This window comes from Charadrius vociferus, unplaced genomic scaffold, assembly GCF_000708025.1.
Source record: "Charadrius vociferus isolate BGI_N301 unplaced genomic scaffold, ASM70802v2 scaffold858, whole genome shotgun sequence".
Classification (NCBI taxonomy): Eukaryota; Metazoa; Chordata; class Aves; order Charadriiformes; family Charadriidae; genus Charadrius; species Charadrius vociferus.
The window spans coordinates 3147473-3165116 of record NW_009649724.1 but is presented as its reverse complement, the minus strand read 5'-3'; the positions used below and the strand labels follow the sequence as shown (position 1 = coordinate 3165116).

Here is a 17644-nt window from a genome sequence, read left to right as displayed (position 1 = left end):
TCTTTTTAAATAGAAAACATGCAACACTTGTCTGGTTTTACCTTTCTACACATAGATTGATCAAAAGCTTTTTAGTCCAAATGGAGTAATTTTAGATTAATCAAACAACGCAAAGATCAAAAGTAATATTCGTTAAGAAGAAAGTGAAGAGGTTTTTCTCTGTACCTAATTCTCTTTAAGTCAGCCAATGGGATGCTTCTTTCCCTATTTAAGGGGGGGGGAAGTGTGTGATTGTTCTGACTTGCACTTGGCATATGTTTTCACATGTTGTGAAGTGAGAGTCACTATGTGCCCTTCTAATTTGACAGCATCTAGCAGACACTTTGTGTGCATGTAAATAGACACGCGCCATGAGGCAGCAGAGAGCCACACCAATGGTTCGGGAGGTTTGAATTTGCAACAAGTAGTAGAACATGGCTGAAGATATATATCTAAACGGACCATGAGCCAGCTCTCGGGAGTCCTACCTTCAGAAGCGAAAGAAATAGAGGTAGGGATTAGTATTCTGCCAAAATCCTTGATGTGGCTGTGTGAGGAAGGGAACAGCACAGTGCTGGGGTTCTCTCTCCCACGTCCGGGACCATATGCAGTGGGGGCAGCAAGCCTGATTCCTTCTAACTTACCATCCCAGCGTCATTAATCCCTATTTTATTTACCCCTTCCTGTGGCTGCACTGGCTCAGCCCTGGCCCAAACCCTTCAAACCAGGCAAATTTGCCGGCACGAAGAAGCTTTGGGACTGTGCTGTGGACAGATGGCTGGGCTCCCTGGTGAACGGAGCCAGCGGGTACGGTTCCAGCAACAGGCTCTGGCTGCTTCATTGGAGTAATGATTGATGGTGACTTATACAAGGGCTAAGAGTAATTCTTTGCTGTTAACCAGACTTGGCTACAGCAGAATGGAAGTGGAAATTTGTTGCTTCATTTATTCATCCTGCCTCTGCTTCCTTCCCGCCCACCCTTTGTGCTTTTTAATACCGAAAAGATGGAGCTACTTTGCTCAATCTTAAAATTGTCTTTCCCAAGATACTCTTAATTGTATCTCTACACCTTTTCTCATTCACAGGCGCATAAGAAGATTAAAGATAGAGGGAGCAGTAATAGATTTAGTTAGGTTTTAATAGGATTTGCAGAGGACAATGCAGAGAATGAACGCCATAGAGAATATTGCTACTCTATCTTTGATATCCCTAAGGCTTCTTAGGTAGTTTTTCACAGAGATTTTGTCTGTGCCCTGCATTCGGAGTCAAGACTCTCATTTTTCAATCGAGCATGTGTGGGTTTTTTTTTTACAGGAGTATCTAATCATCCGGGTAAACAGGATGTTACATTACAACCTGCAAAAATCATTGCAGCCATCATTTTGTATTATTTATTTGTGGCTTGTTAAGCATAGTTTTGCATGTCGACAGTGAGCTTTTTAATAGCTGTTACATTTCTAAAAGTGTCTGGTGTTTTTGTCTGATGTCAGATGAAGTAAAGGGGTGGGTTTAGATATATCTCATTAACAGTAGGCCTAGATTCATCACACCTTCAGACACGCAATTCAAGATGCTAAATTAAAAGCCTATTTCACATTTGGAGCCCAGGCTCCCAGAATAATTTGTGGAGGAGGTGGGTACTTCCAGAAGGTGATTCAGCACACCTGAAATCTGGATTACCCCTGAAGGTGCATTTCTCTGCTGACTGCAAGGGAAAGCTTCATGCATAATTTAGATTTATATGAGATTTAGGTAGACTGTGGTGATCAGCATTTTCTGTTAATTTCTAAGGTTTCTCTTGATATGCACCCGAAACCTGAGGCATCAAAAACTCCAGTCCCTCTTGAAAATATATGTCGACGTATCTTTACTTTGCTGCTAGTTGTGATCTCAAGCAGATTTTGGGTGTAAAAAAAATGTGAGGGCCAACCCCCCCCCCAACCCAACCCACAACTGTAACAAGGTTTACTTGTTTCATGACTCCCAGACTGTGCCCATCACCATATTTTCTGAGGTTCTGATAGTGCATTAAGCAAAGTGACCGGCAGCTGGTTCATGTTTGGAGAGACTCTGTATTATGAATCAGTATTTAACATCCAGTTCAATGCAGCATTATATTTAGCAAGTGGCTGTTGTGAGAGAAGTGCTGAAGCCTTTCAAAGTGTTTCCCAAAACAATACTGGGAGGAAAGACCAGCAGAAAGCTTTCCTGATGGAGAATCAGCCCGTATCCAGCCCTGTACCAGCATGGGGCAAAGTTTGTCAGTGTAGCATTAATATTTGCAATGTTTGTTGTCCTGGTCTGTCGTAATGGTTCAGACAGGAGAACGAAATGGCTTTTTGTCTCAGCTCTTTTCCTCATGTTGTTACTGTAAATCGGCAGAAACAAACTTTCTAAGACTTAATTTAAGTTTAGAAAGCAGGCACTTCTTTATTACAGCGCCGGACGCACAGGGGATCACTCCACCTAGTGTGCGTCCCGAGTTGCTCCACTACAAAAATTATATACAATCAAAATACACATATTCATCACATTTCCGAGAAACAACCTATTCATACGATTTCTGAGAACTCATTAATATATGTAAATGTCCATGACGCATGCGCTTTCAGGTACGCTGGTGGTCATCCAGGGTCCTCTGGTGGTCGTCCGTAGTCTTCCCCACTGTGTCTGCGGTCGTCCATAGTCTTCCTCACTGTGTCTGCTGGTTACAAGTTTCGGAACACACAGTACCCTAATGTTTTATTTCTACTATAACCAAAATCTGGCAATTTTACAACAATGTCTTAAACTTTATTTCTTTGCTGTTCTGCAGCCCAGCCATGGCCGGAGATTCTAGGATCTTCATGAACCAGGACATGGACATCGGAGTTACCTCCAGAGAGCCTAAGAAGATTCCCAAACAGGCTCGGGATGATGTCCCCATTGCCACTGACCGAACCCGCCTCATATCAGCAGAAGGTAAGAAGCCACGTCAGCGTTACATGGAGAAAAGTGGCAAATGCAATGTGCACCACGGAAACGTCCAAGAAACCTATCGATATCTTAGTGACCTCTTCACTACGCTGGTGGACCTCAAGTGGCGTTTTAATCTTCTTGTCTTCACTATGGTCTATACCATCACTTGGTTGTTTTTTGGGTTCATATGGTGGCTCATTGCCTATATCCGGGGAGACCTGGACCATCTTGAAGATGAGAACTGGATCCCCTGTGTTGAAAATCTCAGTGGATTTGTTTCTGCATTTCTCTTTTCTATCGAGACTGAGACAACAATTGGGTATGGCTATCGGGTCATAACGGAGAAGTGCCCAGAGGGCATTGTACTGCTTCTGATCCAGGCTATTCTGGGCTCCATCGTTAATGCATTCATGGTGGGATGCATGTTTGTCAAGATCAGCCAACCAAAGAAGAGAGCTGAAACCCTCATGTTTTCTAACAACGCAGTGATTTCCATGAGGGATGAGAAGCTCTGTCTCATGTTCCGGGTTGGAGACCTCCGCAATTCCCACATTGTCGAGGCTTCCATTAGAGCCAAACTGATAAAGTCCAAACAGACCAAAGAAGGAGAGTTTATCCCCTTGAACCAAACGGACATCAACGTGGGATTTGACACTGGAGACGACAGATTGTTCCTGGTGTCACCTCTTATCATCTCGCATGAAATCAATGAGAAAAGCCCCTTCTGGGAGATGTCCCGCACCCAACTGGAGAAGGAGGAGTTTGAAATTGTGGTCATCCTGGAAGGAATGGTGGAAGCAACAGGTAAGGAGTTGTCAAAATCAGTCACAATTTTGAGGGGGAAAGGGGAAAAATGGAGTGCACTAAGATTTTCCTGTCAATGTCACCTGGACTGAGAACATGTTGGGATTTGTCCTTCTCTAGGGACTGAGTCAGGTGGGATATTGTGGTCTGAGATAACTAGCGATTAAAAGGTGGGTCCTTCAGCTCATGTTGTAGTGTTTCACATTTATGTAAGTTGAGGGTTCAGATGAAGGGGTTGGTCGAGAAGCTGCCCATAATCACCTAGAACTGATCTGTGGGAGAAAAGGAATGGACTAAAAGAATTCCCGAGGTCTCTTGTGGTCCTGGTTGCTGTGATCAAAATTCATGGCACAAATCTTTTCCCATTTCTCCTCTGTATTAAAAATTGGCTGTAACTGTGCTATTTTAGGTATTGCTGTAGCGTTGCTTTTTAATGGAAGCTATGAAGGAAGTGCCCAAGTATTACTATATCCCATAAAACAGCATGTGCTGAAACTGAATGACTTGCACGTGATGCAGGACATGTATTTTCAAAAGGAGCTCAAAGAGGAAAAATACAGAAACTGCTTTTGTGACTCTTGCAACCCAGCAGCTGTTTAACAGCTTAAAACAATGCTGTGTAATGGGTAGATTAGGAGATACACTCAGCTGATTCCCAGTTTCCTCCTATGGGTGTATTTGTGGCAGGCGATGAAAGAAGTCTGCGTCCGTTTATAATAAATCTGGAAAAGTTGTGTGCCTCAGCTTTCCAAAGTGTAGAAAAGGGAGGTGGCGGCGTGCCCTTCAAGCTGAGCGAGTGGATGGCCACAGAGACCTCCTGGCTCCTTTCGGCAGGTGGGATGCAGTGTATCTCCTCGGGGTCTGGCTAGGCAGGAGGATGCTTTTACTCTGCAGTCTCACCTAAAAGACAGGGCACCATGGGGTCATTTTACCACCTGGAGCTAACTCATGGATTCTAGGCTTTGAGGAGGATCTGGCAGCCTCTGTCTGCTGTGCTTCTAGCACAGCAAGTGTGTTTAAGCACCCTGAGATGCTGAGGCTCCCTTCAGGCAGGCTTCTGGAGCCCGGGCTTGGCAGCATGCGTGGTTGGATCAGGGCCTTTAAGGGGAATGGGGCTGCGGACAGCACTCGGGAGAGAATTGCTATCTAGAGATGGGGAAACGCAGAAAGAGTCAGAGATGCAAAAGTAGATTTTGTAACAGTTATACAGTTTGTAACAGTTTTGTAAGTAGTTTTGCCCTTTGGTATTTGAGGATTCTAGTTATGAGATGGCCCTGTGAATCCAAGTTTTTTCTGTTGTATTTGGATTTTTTTTCATCCAGATGAGGCATGGGTTCTCTCTGAAATGCTAGCAAGGGTTTTCAGCTTGACATGAGTATTCAGTGGTATCAACACCCTGTCTCACAGGTTCTGGCCCTTGCTTACTATTAGTATTGTCCCCTTCTTGAGACTTGTCCTTGTTAGTCTCCTAACAGCCAGATTTAAGGGCAAATAGCCTCTCAGATGCATGCATCCCAGACCTTTGCTCTTAAAAATGGCTCTCTAGAGAGCTAATTCAGTTTGCCAGTATTTCCCTTTAGTCATTAGCTATTAGCAATAGCTGACTCTTGCAAACAGAGCTGATGGGAGGTTATGTATAGGTTGCACTGGACCTAGGTTGGAGTACTGTGTTGCGGAAGTGGAATTCATTTGGCATTACTGGGCAAATATTCTTTCCCAGCAGAGCATTGTAGAGATGTGGCAAAAGGAGTGGGTGGAAAAGACTATCAAAGGCAAAGATTTGTAATGGAAGCTTATTTTGTAGCCTAAACACTTACTAGATACTAGAACCTCCTAATCTGAGCACAGAATGCAGTTCCTTGTTTGTCCAAAGCCTCTTTCCTCCTCACAGAGTGACACTATCAAATTCTGTTTGAACAGCTACTGCACTGCCTTCCTCTTATGAAAGCTCAGCCGCTGCTAGATATGTATGAGAGGAAGTCATTATCAATAACAACCTCAAAATTAAAAGCATGGCATAGGAATAATATTGCTTTACAAATGGGCTCCTCTCCCAGAGGGATTGTACAGGCCAGTGTATAATGTTATTAAGGAGCAGGCATCTGTGGAAATGAATTATTCTGGTCTCAGAAGACGGGCTGTGAAATTCCAAAACTGGAGCTAGAACAGCCAGTTTGCATTGAACTTAGAGCAGAGTGGACCTGAGATGATGCCGTTATCTGATTCAGAGGCTGAGGTGGGTTTCTGAATGACATGTGGTCACTGGGGGGGTGGGATATTTTGCCCCAGTGAAAGTGGCTTGCAGACACACAGCGTTTGTGCTTTCCTGCTCTGTCCTCACACTTTGTAATACTGATAAAGCAGTTTGGGGGATATTAATCCCCACTGCCATACCTTAAAATTCGCTCCAAGCAAATTCTTTAGATTCTTTTCTTCCTATCGTATTGTTCAAGTCCCATCTGCTTTTGGGAATGGTATAACTTACTTACAGCATGACTTCTATTAAATCGTGACACTATTACAACCTGGTCAGGTTCAGGGCAGTACAAAAACGTAACAGACCATTTGTTCCCTCAGTAACCCCTAGGAAAGATGAGGAACCACCATCGCGGTGTTCAGAGGTACAACTGCTCAGCACACACAGCTCTGCTCATGGTGCACAAGAGGCGAGTCCTGCGTGCTGTCTCAGAGGTGGCTCAGCTCTCCAGTTGCTGTCAGGAGTAAAAACTAACAGAAACTTACTCCGTCTTTACAGACAACAGCAAATCATTCCGTGAATGCATCCTGCACTGGTGGGGAAAAGATAGCTATATTTTTTCAGAAGGTATTTTGAAAGCCGGTCAAAATGGGGATTGCCAATGTACAAATGACTAAAGAAATTTAAGTGTAATGTCTTGACTAAAAGCGTGAATATTTTTCACTGAGAATTTGGGACAGCAATTTTATAACTATTTCCAATAGCTTTAACCAACCACACACATATTACAAATGTAATGTATTGTCTCCTCTCAAACAAGGAACTCTTCTTCCTGACATTTAAGTTTAATTCTGCGCCAGCGGAAGGCAAAGAGGGTAAATAGTTTCAAGTGAGAAGTGTAGAATTAATTCTGAAGAGTTGAAACACTTCAAGTCATTGGTTTTTTTACAAAACAATGGCTTGAACATTGTGGTTTAAAACATTGTTTTTGTTTTCCAGTTGACTTGAATTTTCTGAACACTTCAAGTTGTTTTTTTTACAAAGTGAAACATTGTGTTTTAAAACCATGTTTTTGTTTTCAAGTTGACTTGAATTTTTAAAAGGATAAATAACAGCACGCTGAAGAATAGCAACACACAAGAAACATATCAGCCATTGCAATGTTTTTATTTTGCCAAAAAAGAAAATAAACATTGTATTATACTAGTGAGAGCTCTCCAGGGACCCACAGCTGTTCTACTGACTAACCCCCGAAGCCAGCTGCGGCAGAAAGCCTCCTGACACGGGGCTTTCCAATCAGTATTTTAGTGTGGCTGAGGCACTGTGACTCCAGGACAGGTTAAAAAACGCCAAAGGGAGACGAAGTTTCCCGGCAGATCTGTTGTGATCATTGCTGAGTGAAATGAGTGCTGTAAAGACAAAATCAATATAGATGACAAGTGTGCTGACTTCCAGTGCTGCTTCGTGGGCATCTTGAAAGCAGCAGCATCACTCACGGTGCCTACTTAATGAATTGGTCACAGAGATTACTTTAGGGAATTAATTCTCTTTCGCCTTATCTGAAAGGGACACTTGTCAAGATCAGCTGGCCCAAATTTGACCTGCAATAAAAGGGAAGGAAGTGAAGGCGGAAAATCTGTTTGCAAAGTGAATACGTTTTTGCTTTCACTGCCTTTCTGCTCGCCGCAGTGGCAACAAAAAACTAGAGCCATCCTGCTGACAGACTAGGTCTAGGCTGCTGTTGGCCAGGCCGCTTGCCCTTACCCACCTGATCCTGAACTCTGAACGTAGTGTATGGAGCAAGGCTGCTGGAACAGGGAAGAGCAGTGGAGATTCAGACCCCCCTTCCACATGCATGCAGAGTCAGCTGGGTTATGATGACGAATTTGGCTGGTTCAATGAGAGAACAGTGGAGAGTCCGATTTATTTATTATTGTATTTTATTTACTGACAATTAACCAAAACCTGGTTTATCAGTAGCTGTCCTGCAAACCTCATTCTGTATCTACAGTGCTATTGGCATGGGCACAGGGACAGCACTGCTTCTTACTTTACTCTTGGTCCTCCCTGGTTTTCATTACCTCTTTTTCCCACCTCCATGAAATAAGCCACAGGAGACAGTCCAGATGCCTGATTACTCTAGTCACTAAATGAAGTTTTAATAAACTCTTAGGAAAGGATAGGCATATATGTTTCTGGCTTCGAGTCTGTGATAAAAAGTGGTTTAATGATTAGAAGTGATTTACCTCATCCTGTCCCTGTGAGTGTGTAGGCAAACAGCAGCTTTTTTTGCACCTCAATTTATCCACCTTTACAGATGACATAGTCGAATTTCCTGGCTGTAAATATAGGACCAAAAGACGTAGTCACAACATAAGATATCCTGAAATTAATCATGATTTTCATGGGAGAACAAAGGAAGGGTGAAATTACTAAATGGAGTTTTCATGCATTCATCATCTGCTTTGGGTTGTCTTGTTTTGGTTTGCATTTTGCATATAAATAAGTTTTCTTTTCTGCAAGAAGGACCTTGCAGAACCGTTACAGAAACTGCTTATATAATTATAGGGAAGAGAGAGACGTCTCAAGTCATTCTTTTCATGAGCTGAATTGTCCTCCAGAGGTAGATGTTGGCAGGCTAGTCATCTCCGGTGCCTCTGCAGTCGCTGTAAATGCCTTTGGGAGGGGCCTGAAGTTACGTGGTGTGAGCTTGGTGCTCAGGTTCTGCCTGGTAGAGACATGGCAATTGAATCCAAGATCTTTAAATGTTAAGGTCCTTTCTTTTTTTCTTTTTTTTTTTTCTTTTTTTTTTTTCCATTTCCAGTGCCTAGGAGCTTTTGCATGCCTGGAGAGAATTCAGATAAATTAAAATCCTATTACTCTCCTCTGGCATAAAAATCAAAGTGAATCAAGCCCAGACATGTCCTCCTCTAAAGGAGACAAGCACAAATAATTGGAGGACCATGCTCCTACCTTCTAATATTCCTTTTCAAGTTGGAGGAATATTGACTTTTTGGAAGTTACAGTGTTCTTTGGTCTAATTATTGCGAAGGGACTAATAAATTTTATAACTATCCAAATGCTGATGCTAATCTAAAGACACGTATAGCTTAATTAGAGTGATAGAACTTAAAATTTTTATAACTACTCCTTGCCATCCTAACTTACATCAGTCTGTCACTATACCTCTGAGTCCCTCAGTTCTTTCTCTGTATTCTTGTAGCGTAGGTGGAGTTCAGCTGAAGGAGTGGAGTATGTATTATGCAGCTTTAGTGCACCCGGTACAAGGGGAAAAGTCACCCTGCAAACAATAGCATATGAGAACAAGGACAGAAAAGTGAAATCACTTCCAGCAATATCTATGTCTGAACTGCAGGGAGAGCCTCGCAAATATGGCAAACATACAGTCAGCATCCACATGACATTTTGCCAGCAGATAATCACTGAGCACTGTGGCATTTAAATGAGGAGAGTTAATTTTAGGCTGATGAAAAATGTTGTCTTGACAGCCCCAGGGGTTGGGATATCTCTACCCACTGAGAAAGTTCAGGCCGTGTAGCCGTACTGAAAGATTCAGCTCTACTCTTGATGTGATCAAATTGAAGCCTGTGGCAATTTCTTGGGCTGGTAGAACGCTTTGTGGTGCCCTTGCCCTCTCCCGTTAAACTGCCGGTAAAGGTACTGGCTATGACAGCATGTTTGACGCAAATATGCGTCCTCCAGCAGTTGGAGAAAGACTGCTGGTGCATCTCTGGATAACCAAACAGCTGCAAATGCAGTTAGATTTGGCCTGTGATAATGAAATTTGATTTTATCTGGTAACCTGAGGGTATACAAGACCTGGAAATCAGGAGCAATCGCCGTTTTCCCGAGCAGCGCGGCAGAGCCAGGCGCGCGTCTGCTCCACTTGCATAATCAGGGGCGTTGCGAGCAGTGAAACATTCAGAAACCATTGAGTACGCTGCAGAAAACCCAGGCTCCTCACCGAGCGAGCCATCAAATAACCGCTTTTTGTCAGCACGTATTAACATTCCTTTGTCTTTGATAAAATGTAAGCTGCCTGATCCCAACTGATTTTGATGACAGAAAAGTGCCTTATTGGTAGAGTTCCCTGACACCTATTTTACACACCAGTCTTTCCTCAGTGACTCTCTCTCTTCTCAAATGTAATGAAACACCTGGTTTTATACACATAGCAATATATTTTGCATCTTTTCATCTGCTGGAAACCAGAAACGGGCCATTTCGGAAGGCATCTATGGCTGCCTTAAACAGGAACACGCACAAACTCTGTTATTGATCCTGTGATGTAGTGACTCCAGCCAACAGACAAAAAATCCACTTCTTAAGATTCTGCTATAATGACATTATCATTAAAACTCTATGAAATGTTTATTGCAGAATTTGAAACCAGGAGACAGTCCTCTGGTCTCCAGCTTTCTGAAAAGCCTGGAACTGGTTCCAGCTTTATTGAAAGTATGGTGCATCTGCTTCTAACTTTGTACGAACATTTTTCTGGTTTCAATTAAAATTGAGTTTTGTTTGCAACTGAAAGCGAAGCTGCTGAATTAAGAGATGAGAAAGCTGTAACTAAACCTTGAAAGCTGAAGATTTGACATATCATTTCACATTTTCCACAACTGACAGATTGTACGAATTTATATTAAACATATTTTTTCATTTTTAAACCAGATTGTTTAGGAGAAAATTAAACTTCTAATGGTCTTACTATCCGGAAAATACAATACACTTGAAAAATAGAAATCTCTATGACTTTATTTTTAACTAAGTTTTGAACTAACTAACTACTTAGACTGACCAAGGGGGAATGAGGATATTCCTTTGGTATGAAGCTTATTGAAATGAAATGCCCAAGTCACCAAACACCACTTCTCTAGAACTATACCACATATCTGTGCCACTTAAACCCAAAATGTATCTACTTTAAGAAAAGGATTAACAGCCTTTATCAGGGCCATAAATACTACGATTATTTTTGCAAGAAATTCTGAGAGTTCGAACTCTTCCCTCAATTTCTTGTGCTCTCCGAAATGTCGGTGCTTCGGGGTTGCACGAGACAGTGCTCCTGCACTGAAGTAGAAGGGCAGAGGCAAAGCCGGTGCGGTTCTTACGGGTGTGAGTACGGGACAGAACCAACACCAGGGATGTCCCGCGGGCTCGGATAAGCGAGGCTCATGTAATAAAGCCGCTGGTTTTTGCAGAGAGCCCAAGGCCGTGTATGACAGATCTTAGCCCAGCGACTTCCTCCGCCCCACCGCAAGCCGAAACTCCCATATTCCGGGCGCAGAGGGCACCGCGCACATTGTATGGGAGTGGAAAGCAGCTGCACCCATGTGCTCTTAATAAAAGTAAGGTTTATTGTTTCCACACCTCTTCTGTCATCTTTTTGCAGTTACAGAGGCAATAATTAGCTAGGGACATTACAGATGCATTAATTAACCAGGCTGGAGAGCACAGGGCAGCCGGCAAAGCAGGTACTTAATGGAATTTGAAGCAGAGACAATGCTGTTGTTTACTGGGTAATGTAGGAGTTGCCAAGCAGTATGTCCCCACGCAATTAAAACACCACTGCACATGTGCTAAAAAGGAATATTTGAATGGGATTATGGAGCAATTACAAGTTGTCTTATTGTGCTGGCTCTGTGTACCCCTGGGGTTACAGCAAGCAGCTACTGCAGGACGCTGGCAGTGTGCAGTATTTGGTTGCTGAAAGCTTTCTATTGTTCCTTCCTTAATTGAATCCTTACAGCAGGAGATAACGAGGATTGTGTCTCTGGAGTGCAGGTTCACTGTCAGGTACTCTCCCCGGGGAAGGAGCTATTTCAGGCCCTGATTATAGAGTTCCCTTAGGATGCCTCAGCCCCTCACATTCAGCAGGGACACCCCATCTTGGCCTTGGGGACTTCTACGTGATGCCTTTGTGCAGCACTTGGAAGGCCAGGGTCGGAATCAGCCGGTTCGTTCACAGGACCCAGTCCTGCGAGCCTGGACCATCTCCTCTCCTGCTCTCCTCGCTGCGCTCTCAAAGCCCTCAGAGCTTGGAGGAGGCACTTGAAACCTTCCTGATTTCTGGTGCAAAACCAGCTCTGTCTAAAGGAAAACCAGCTAGTTTATTTTAACTGTCTCCTTACCGTACCTGCACAGGCTGCTGGTTGTCCAGCATTCTGGCCTCCCAGCATGAGGCAGCATCGGAAAATGGGATTAGCCCTGCGTTACTGACCTCGGAACAGCCCGCAGTAAAAGCCCTTGCCCAGGGAGGTCAACCGTATGATAAGCGTCAGTGACACAGCTCTCCTGAGAAGAACTGTAGCGGGACTCCAAAATTAGCAGGACTCCAAAATAAGCAGGACTCCATGAGCTGCTCTTTGCTAGCTGATAAAAGGGAATGAAGATTAACCAGTCTTCACCTCGAGGACTGAGGACTCCAGGCAGGTGATGCTGCACGTTGTAGTGTCACCGTATAGTCAGGAGTGGTCTCTGCGCTGGTATTTACTCGTCAAGCAAAAGCTGATGGTTTCCTGAAAAGATGCTGTACCTCAATAGAGTTTCTCCGAAAGGCAAAAACACTTGGGGTAATTTTCTTCTTCCATTATTGTATTTTTCATAGCAGCCTCTGCACTTCCCGGTTCCTTCCGGCCCAGGAAGCAGCACACTATGACTAACCCAGTACTTGTTGTTCCTGCCCAGAAGCAAATACTCCTGCAGATCTTGGGGGCAAAAATTGGCTTTGCAGGCTGCGATACAGAACTGGAAATTTCTCAGTGTTGCATGTGTCACTGTCCCTCTTTTCCCCTTTCAGGATCCCAAAGCAACTAATATACTCCCGGCCTGATAGCTTTAAACTAAGGAAAGCAATAAGAGACAAGTGAAGCTTTCCAGAGAGCTTGCTTGCGTGGGTGTCTTTTAATGGACTGTAGCAATTAAGAGAACAAAATATTCGTCTTTTCACAAAGGTGCTTTTTATTTTTTCTTAAGGAAAGGAATTTTCTGATTGCCCTGAGCTCATGTGGTGAGAATACATGATATGCTCTTCACTGAAGCAGCTGACACTGATATTTTTCCCCCTATGCATTGCTTCAGGTTTCTGTTTGTGCGCTTTGGGCTGCAGGAGTTAGACTTGGAAGTGGTGGCCATGAATTCTGTGAATTCTGTGAGTTAGACTTGGAAGTGGTGGCCGGGAACTGGATCAAGTGCACGCTTTGAATGTATTCCAGTCTGGCCTATCTCTCACCCTCCAAAAGAGAACAGTGGGAGGACTTTGTGAGGTCAGGTTTTCCCAATTTCACCAGAATTAATTCCAAATTCGTAACATGATGAGGACAAGCAGAAGACAAATATTTGGAAGAGAAGTCAGCCTTGACATTGGCAGGTGATTCCAAGGGAATGCGTTTGCAGTTAGGCCAGTGCTAATGCCTATCCCAGCCCTGCAAAGCTCCTCTTTGATCTCTTTCAAAGTAAACAAATAAACTCTGATCCTTGGGGCTGAGAAGCAGCTTGACAAATATCAGTTCTCTATTTCCCACTGTTCATTCAATCCACAATCCATTAATAACATGGAATTCAATATGCTGATGAGCCTGGCTGTGTGTTGTTGTGGGTTTTGGTTCTACCAACCCCGTACAGTTGGATTGAGCCCTCAGGAGGTATTTAAAAGCGAGGTGGCCATATAAATCACTAGGAGTTGTGGCCCTCTCCACCTTTCAGGCTATACGTCTGGGTGTCTTAGCCTAAGTGCAGGAGGGAACTGCTGCTACCGCTGAAGACGAAGGGGGATGGGGTCAGGCACAGTGGGAGCGCAGGGCAGTGGTTCACTCTGCTTAGGGGCTGTGTGGGTCAGGATTTGAGGTGCACCGGCAGGGCTGGATGTCATTCTAGCATGATGCACCAGAAGGGCTGTTAGTATCAGCCACGCAAGCAACACCTCAACAGATCAATGTGAGGACAGAGAGAAGCTGCTTAGTGGTACCAGACTTCAAACCCATAAGCACAAGGGTCGGGAAACAGTCTGAAGATGCGGCGATGAATCCATCCCTTTGCCTGTGAGTGCTCAGCTTTTTCATGGTAGAGGCTTTTGTGAGGCTTATTAAGCGAAGACCTTTTCTGTGTCCCAGAGCAATCAGGTATGGAGATAACATGAAAGTGCTTTTAGATGAAAGAAGTGGTTGGGTGAGCACGTAAGGAAGCTTTGCATTTAACATCCCTCTGTTTCTACCCAGGGATGACTTGCCAGGCTCGCAGCTCCTACATGGACACCGAGGTGCTGTGGGGACATCGCTTCACTCCTGTCCTCACCCTGGAGAAGGATTTTTACGAAGTCGACTATAACAGCTTCCACAGCACGTACGAGACCAACACTCCTGTGTGCTGTGCCAAGGAGCTGGCCGAGTCTCGCCGGGAAGGCCAGCTCCTCAGCCACCTCTCCAGTGCCACCCTCCTGAGCGGAGGCAGAGAAGCAGAGACAGCAAAAGAAGAAGAGGAGGAGGAAGAAGGCGGCAGGGAGCCGGCAGGATTGAATGGAGCCAATGGGACAGCAGGAGAGGTGAAAGAAGATATGCCTGTATAACACATGAACTGCTGGACAGTAGATACCCACATACACTTACTGGGAGACTGTGGCCTGGCGAGTCGGGAATTGACTGGGAGTCAGAGAGCTGAGATTTATCTCCAGATCTCTGCTGCCTGCTGCTTGATCCTGGCAGTCACTGCACAGCACTGTGCCTCAGTTTCCCTCCCCTTTTATCTGTACAGTGAGGTTCCGAGCTTTGCAGTCCTTTGCAAAGCATTTTCATCTCCATGGACAAGGCTCACTAAATATGATCACTGTTAAAATTGAAATTCCCACCACTGGTTGTGTCAAAAAATGTTCATTGGAGGCTCAGAACTCTTCCCCCTTGAGAGGGTGTTTAAAAAGTAAAAGTCCAGAATGTCCCATCTCAGTATGAAGAATGTGGTTTCATACCTTCACTTAATTTGTGAATCAATGTATTGTAGACATTGTTACTGCTACATTAAAAGAAGAGGAAAAAACCCTCTCTGGTATGTAGTGAAGTGTTTTGCCTTCAGGAATTTTACAAATAGATTTTAGTGTTTTCCTCCAGGATCACAGTTATGCAAAACATCTGATATAAACAGGACAACTTTCCCTGCAAACCTTTAGCATGTTTATCCACTGTTTCTGACTTTCTTCTCAAACTGAAGTGCTATCTTTGTGTATTCTTTTCATGGAATCTCTGACACATTATTAGGCTGTCCATGGTCAGAGAAAGTTTAGATCTTGCCCCAGTGAAGGTATTTTCCTGGCCTGGATGGCCCAGTTTCAGTTCTGCTTGATGATTTAAAACAAATTAAGGAGCAATCTGGGAGTTTGAAATGTGCTGGAAATTCAGACAGAGTCCCTGGAGTAGGTAGAGTGGGTAAGTAACAATTTGCAAAATTCTCTGCTCTTCTGTAAAGTGCATATTTAAAGGAAAGGTTTAGATGCTGATGTTCCTATAGCTAACGGGAATGTGCACGGACATAACTGGAGCCGTCTGGTCAGGCTGGTGCAAGCACGTTAGTTGGTGTCCAGCTGCACACTAGGAATCTTAAACATGGTTTTGCCTCTTGATATTAGTACAAAGACAAGATAAACTGGAAATAGAAAGCAATGGTCTTATCGACATGTAAACAAATAGGACAATACTATCTATAGGGGTCAGAGATACCATTTGAGACCTGATGTTATAATGTAGGTAAAAGAGAAAATTGTATTTTTTTCTGAGGGGGGTGGAAAAATGAACATGACATGACTTTGTTGTACTTAATACCATGTTAAGATTCAGAAAGTCAGCTCGGCCTCCAGGAATAGGAGTTACTAGGAATAATAGGAGTTAATAGGAATTACTATTATGTTATACAGTAAGTTTCAAAGTGAAGTAATTTCATTTGAAATGCTCATCAGTTCTAGAAGGCATCTTACAAACTTTGAGAGAGTAGTATTTTCCAAAAAGGTCTCATTTTGTTTTTTGTGCTCAGCTTCCTCTTTTTCCATTCGAAGCCTCAGAGGAACAGAGGGAAGAAAACAGGGAGAAAAAGGTTTGTTCCTTTTCTGAGACCCTCACTTCTCACCCTACCTCTGCAAAATAATTATGTGTCAAAATTGTTTTTCAGAATATTTTTATTCTGTAGCTGAAGTGAACTCCTAAGGTAGGCAACAGTACTGGAAATTAAAAGTATAACTGAGCTGTGCAAGTCAGGCAATTTCAGCCCCTCAGAGAGATGTTAGATAAGCTCTGCCCAAGGAGCTGACTTGTCCAGCTCAATTCAACATGAGAGGGCTTGCTGGGTCCCTGACGTGACGCAGAGATAGAGAGCTTGGAAAATGGCACTAGATTGCCTCTGCACCTTTCTGCTCCGTCCTGGCTGCCAGAGAGAAGCTACCCGTCTTCCCATGGCCCCCGAGTTATTTCATCTGCTCGTTACCCTTGAGATTCCATCACACAAAACCGCTCTTTCCTCATACTGTCAAGTCTGAGCAGTTGTATATCCTACATGCTAGGAATTTTTGTTGTTGCAGGTCAGGTATTGCTAGCAGAAGAATTGCTGAATGGTGAGTAGTGCGGCGGGGTACAAAGCTCTCAGAACGCAGGGGAAGTAAGACAAGAACGGTGTTTCTCCCCACTTCAGCAAAGCCCTTAAGCAGCTGTGTACTCAGTTGGCTTCATGGGCTGTTTCTGTGTTTGAAATTTGCAAATATGCCTAAGTACCTTGTTGAAGCGATGCTTCAAACAGCGCCAGGGTGAGCAGTAGCAAAAGAACTTCCCTGACTTTCCTCAAACAGGAGAAACATCCTTCTGTGTTTTTTAATAAGCAGAGCAGATCTGGAGGAGGATATCCTCCAGAGCTGAATGCGCCTTGCATTTGCTATATAAAAGGTGGGGAACCGTATTTTCAAGTTGTATAGCATGGCAATCAGTTCTGTGGGTTTTGGTGATGCAACCAAGCCGTACCCTTCCCAAAGCATTTCAGGGAGGCCCCAGGACGGTCCCATGTTCTCCTTTTCCTGAAATGTATCCCAAAGAGAGATTTAATGTAGTGAGCGTATTGAATGTTCTGAAAGTAAGGGAGAGAACCTCTTCCAGAATTGTCATCTCTGAAAAGTATATCAGTTTCCCTGCTGTTCTGCAAGCATGTGCAGGACAATAAACCATGGGAATAAAAGCATAACAGACCCACTCCGTGCTGCAAATAACATTTAAATACAAGTCTGCATCTCTTCTGTGAGTTGAAATAGCTCACATAGATATATCCACCCACATAAATATCCAATATATACTATACACTCATCAGCCTCCATCCTTTCAAAAATATTAACTAATACTCCACAAGAAACATTTATAACCTGTAAACACACTATTCATGCACAAATAACCATTCATATTTATATAATGGACCCAGTAAACAAGCTAAAAATACATATTCAAAACACGGAATAATTACATCTGCCTTATAAATGTATCACTGCGAGGCAAAATTCACAACAGCATCCATCCCCAATGGCGTGCACTTGGGTAAGTGTACATAACACAGCCAACTCTCCTGCCACACGCATGGCAGCGGCTCTCCGGAGCTGCCCGCGTTGTGCGGGTCCACAAAGTGTACCCAGTTACTCACAAACACCCCCCACACAAACTTACATTCCCCAAA

At 43.7% G+C, this 17644-nt stretch overlaps 1 protein-coding gene across 1 annotated transcript; it reads left to right on the top strand.

Annotated features, from left to right (window-relative positions):
* The first annotated feature begins 2801 nt into the window (after positions 1 to 2801).
* On the top strand, positions 2802 to 14522 carry KCNJ5 (potassium inwardly-rectifying channel, subfamily J, member 5). Its single transcript, XM_009890808.1, has 2 exons — positions 2802 to 3741; positions 14176 to 14522. The coding sequence occupies exons 1-2, from the start codon at positions 2802 to 2804 to the stop codon at positions 14520 to 14522; spliced, it is 1287 nt and encodes a 428-aa protein (XP_009889110.1).
* The last annotated feature ends 3122 nt before the right edge of the window (positions 14523 to 17644 follow it).

Excerpts from the sequence above, each read along its gene's own strand:
- KCNJ5 (XM_009890808.1), top strand. The coding sequence starts at position 2,802 with ATGGCCGGAGATTCTAGGATCTTCATGAACCAGGACATGGACATCGGA. Across the intron at positions 3,742-14,175 it reads AGGAATGGTGGAAGCAACAG|GGATGACTTGCCAGGCTCGC; the intron begins GTAAGGAGTTGT and ends GTTTCTACCCAG.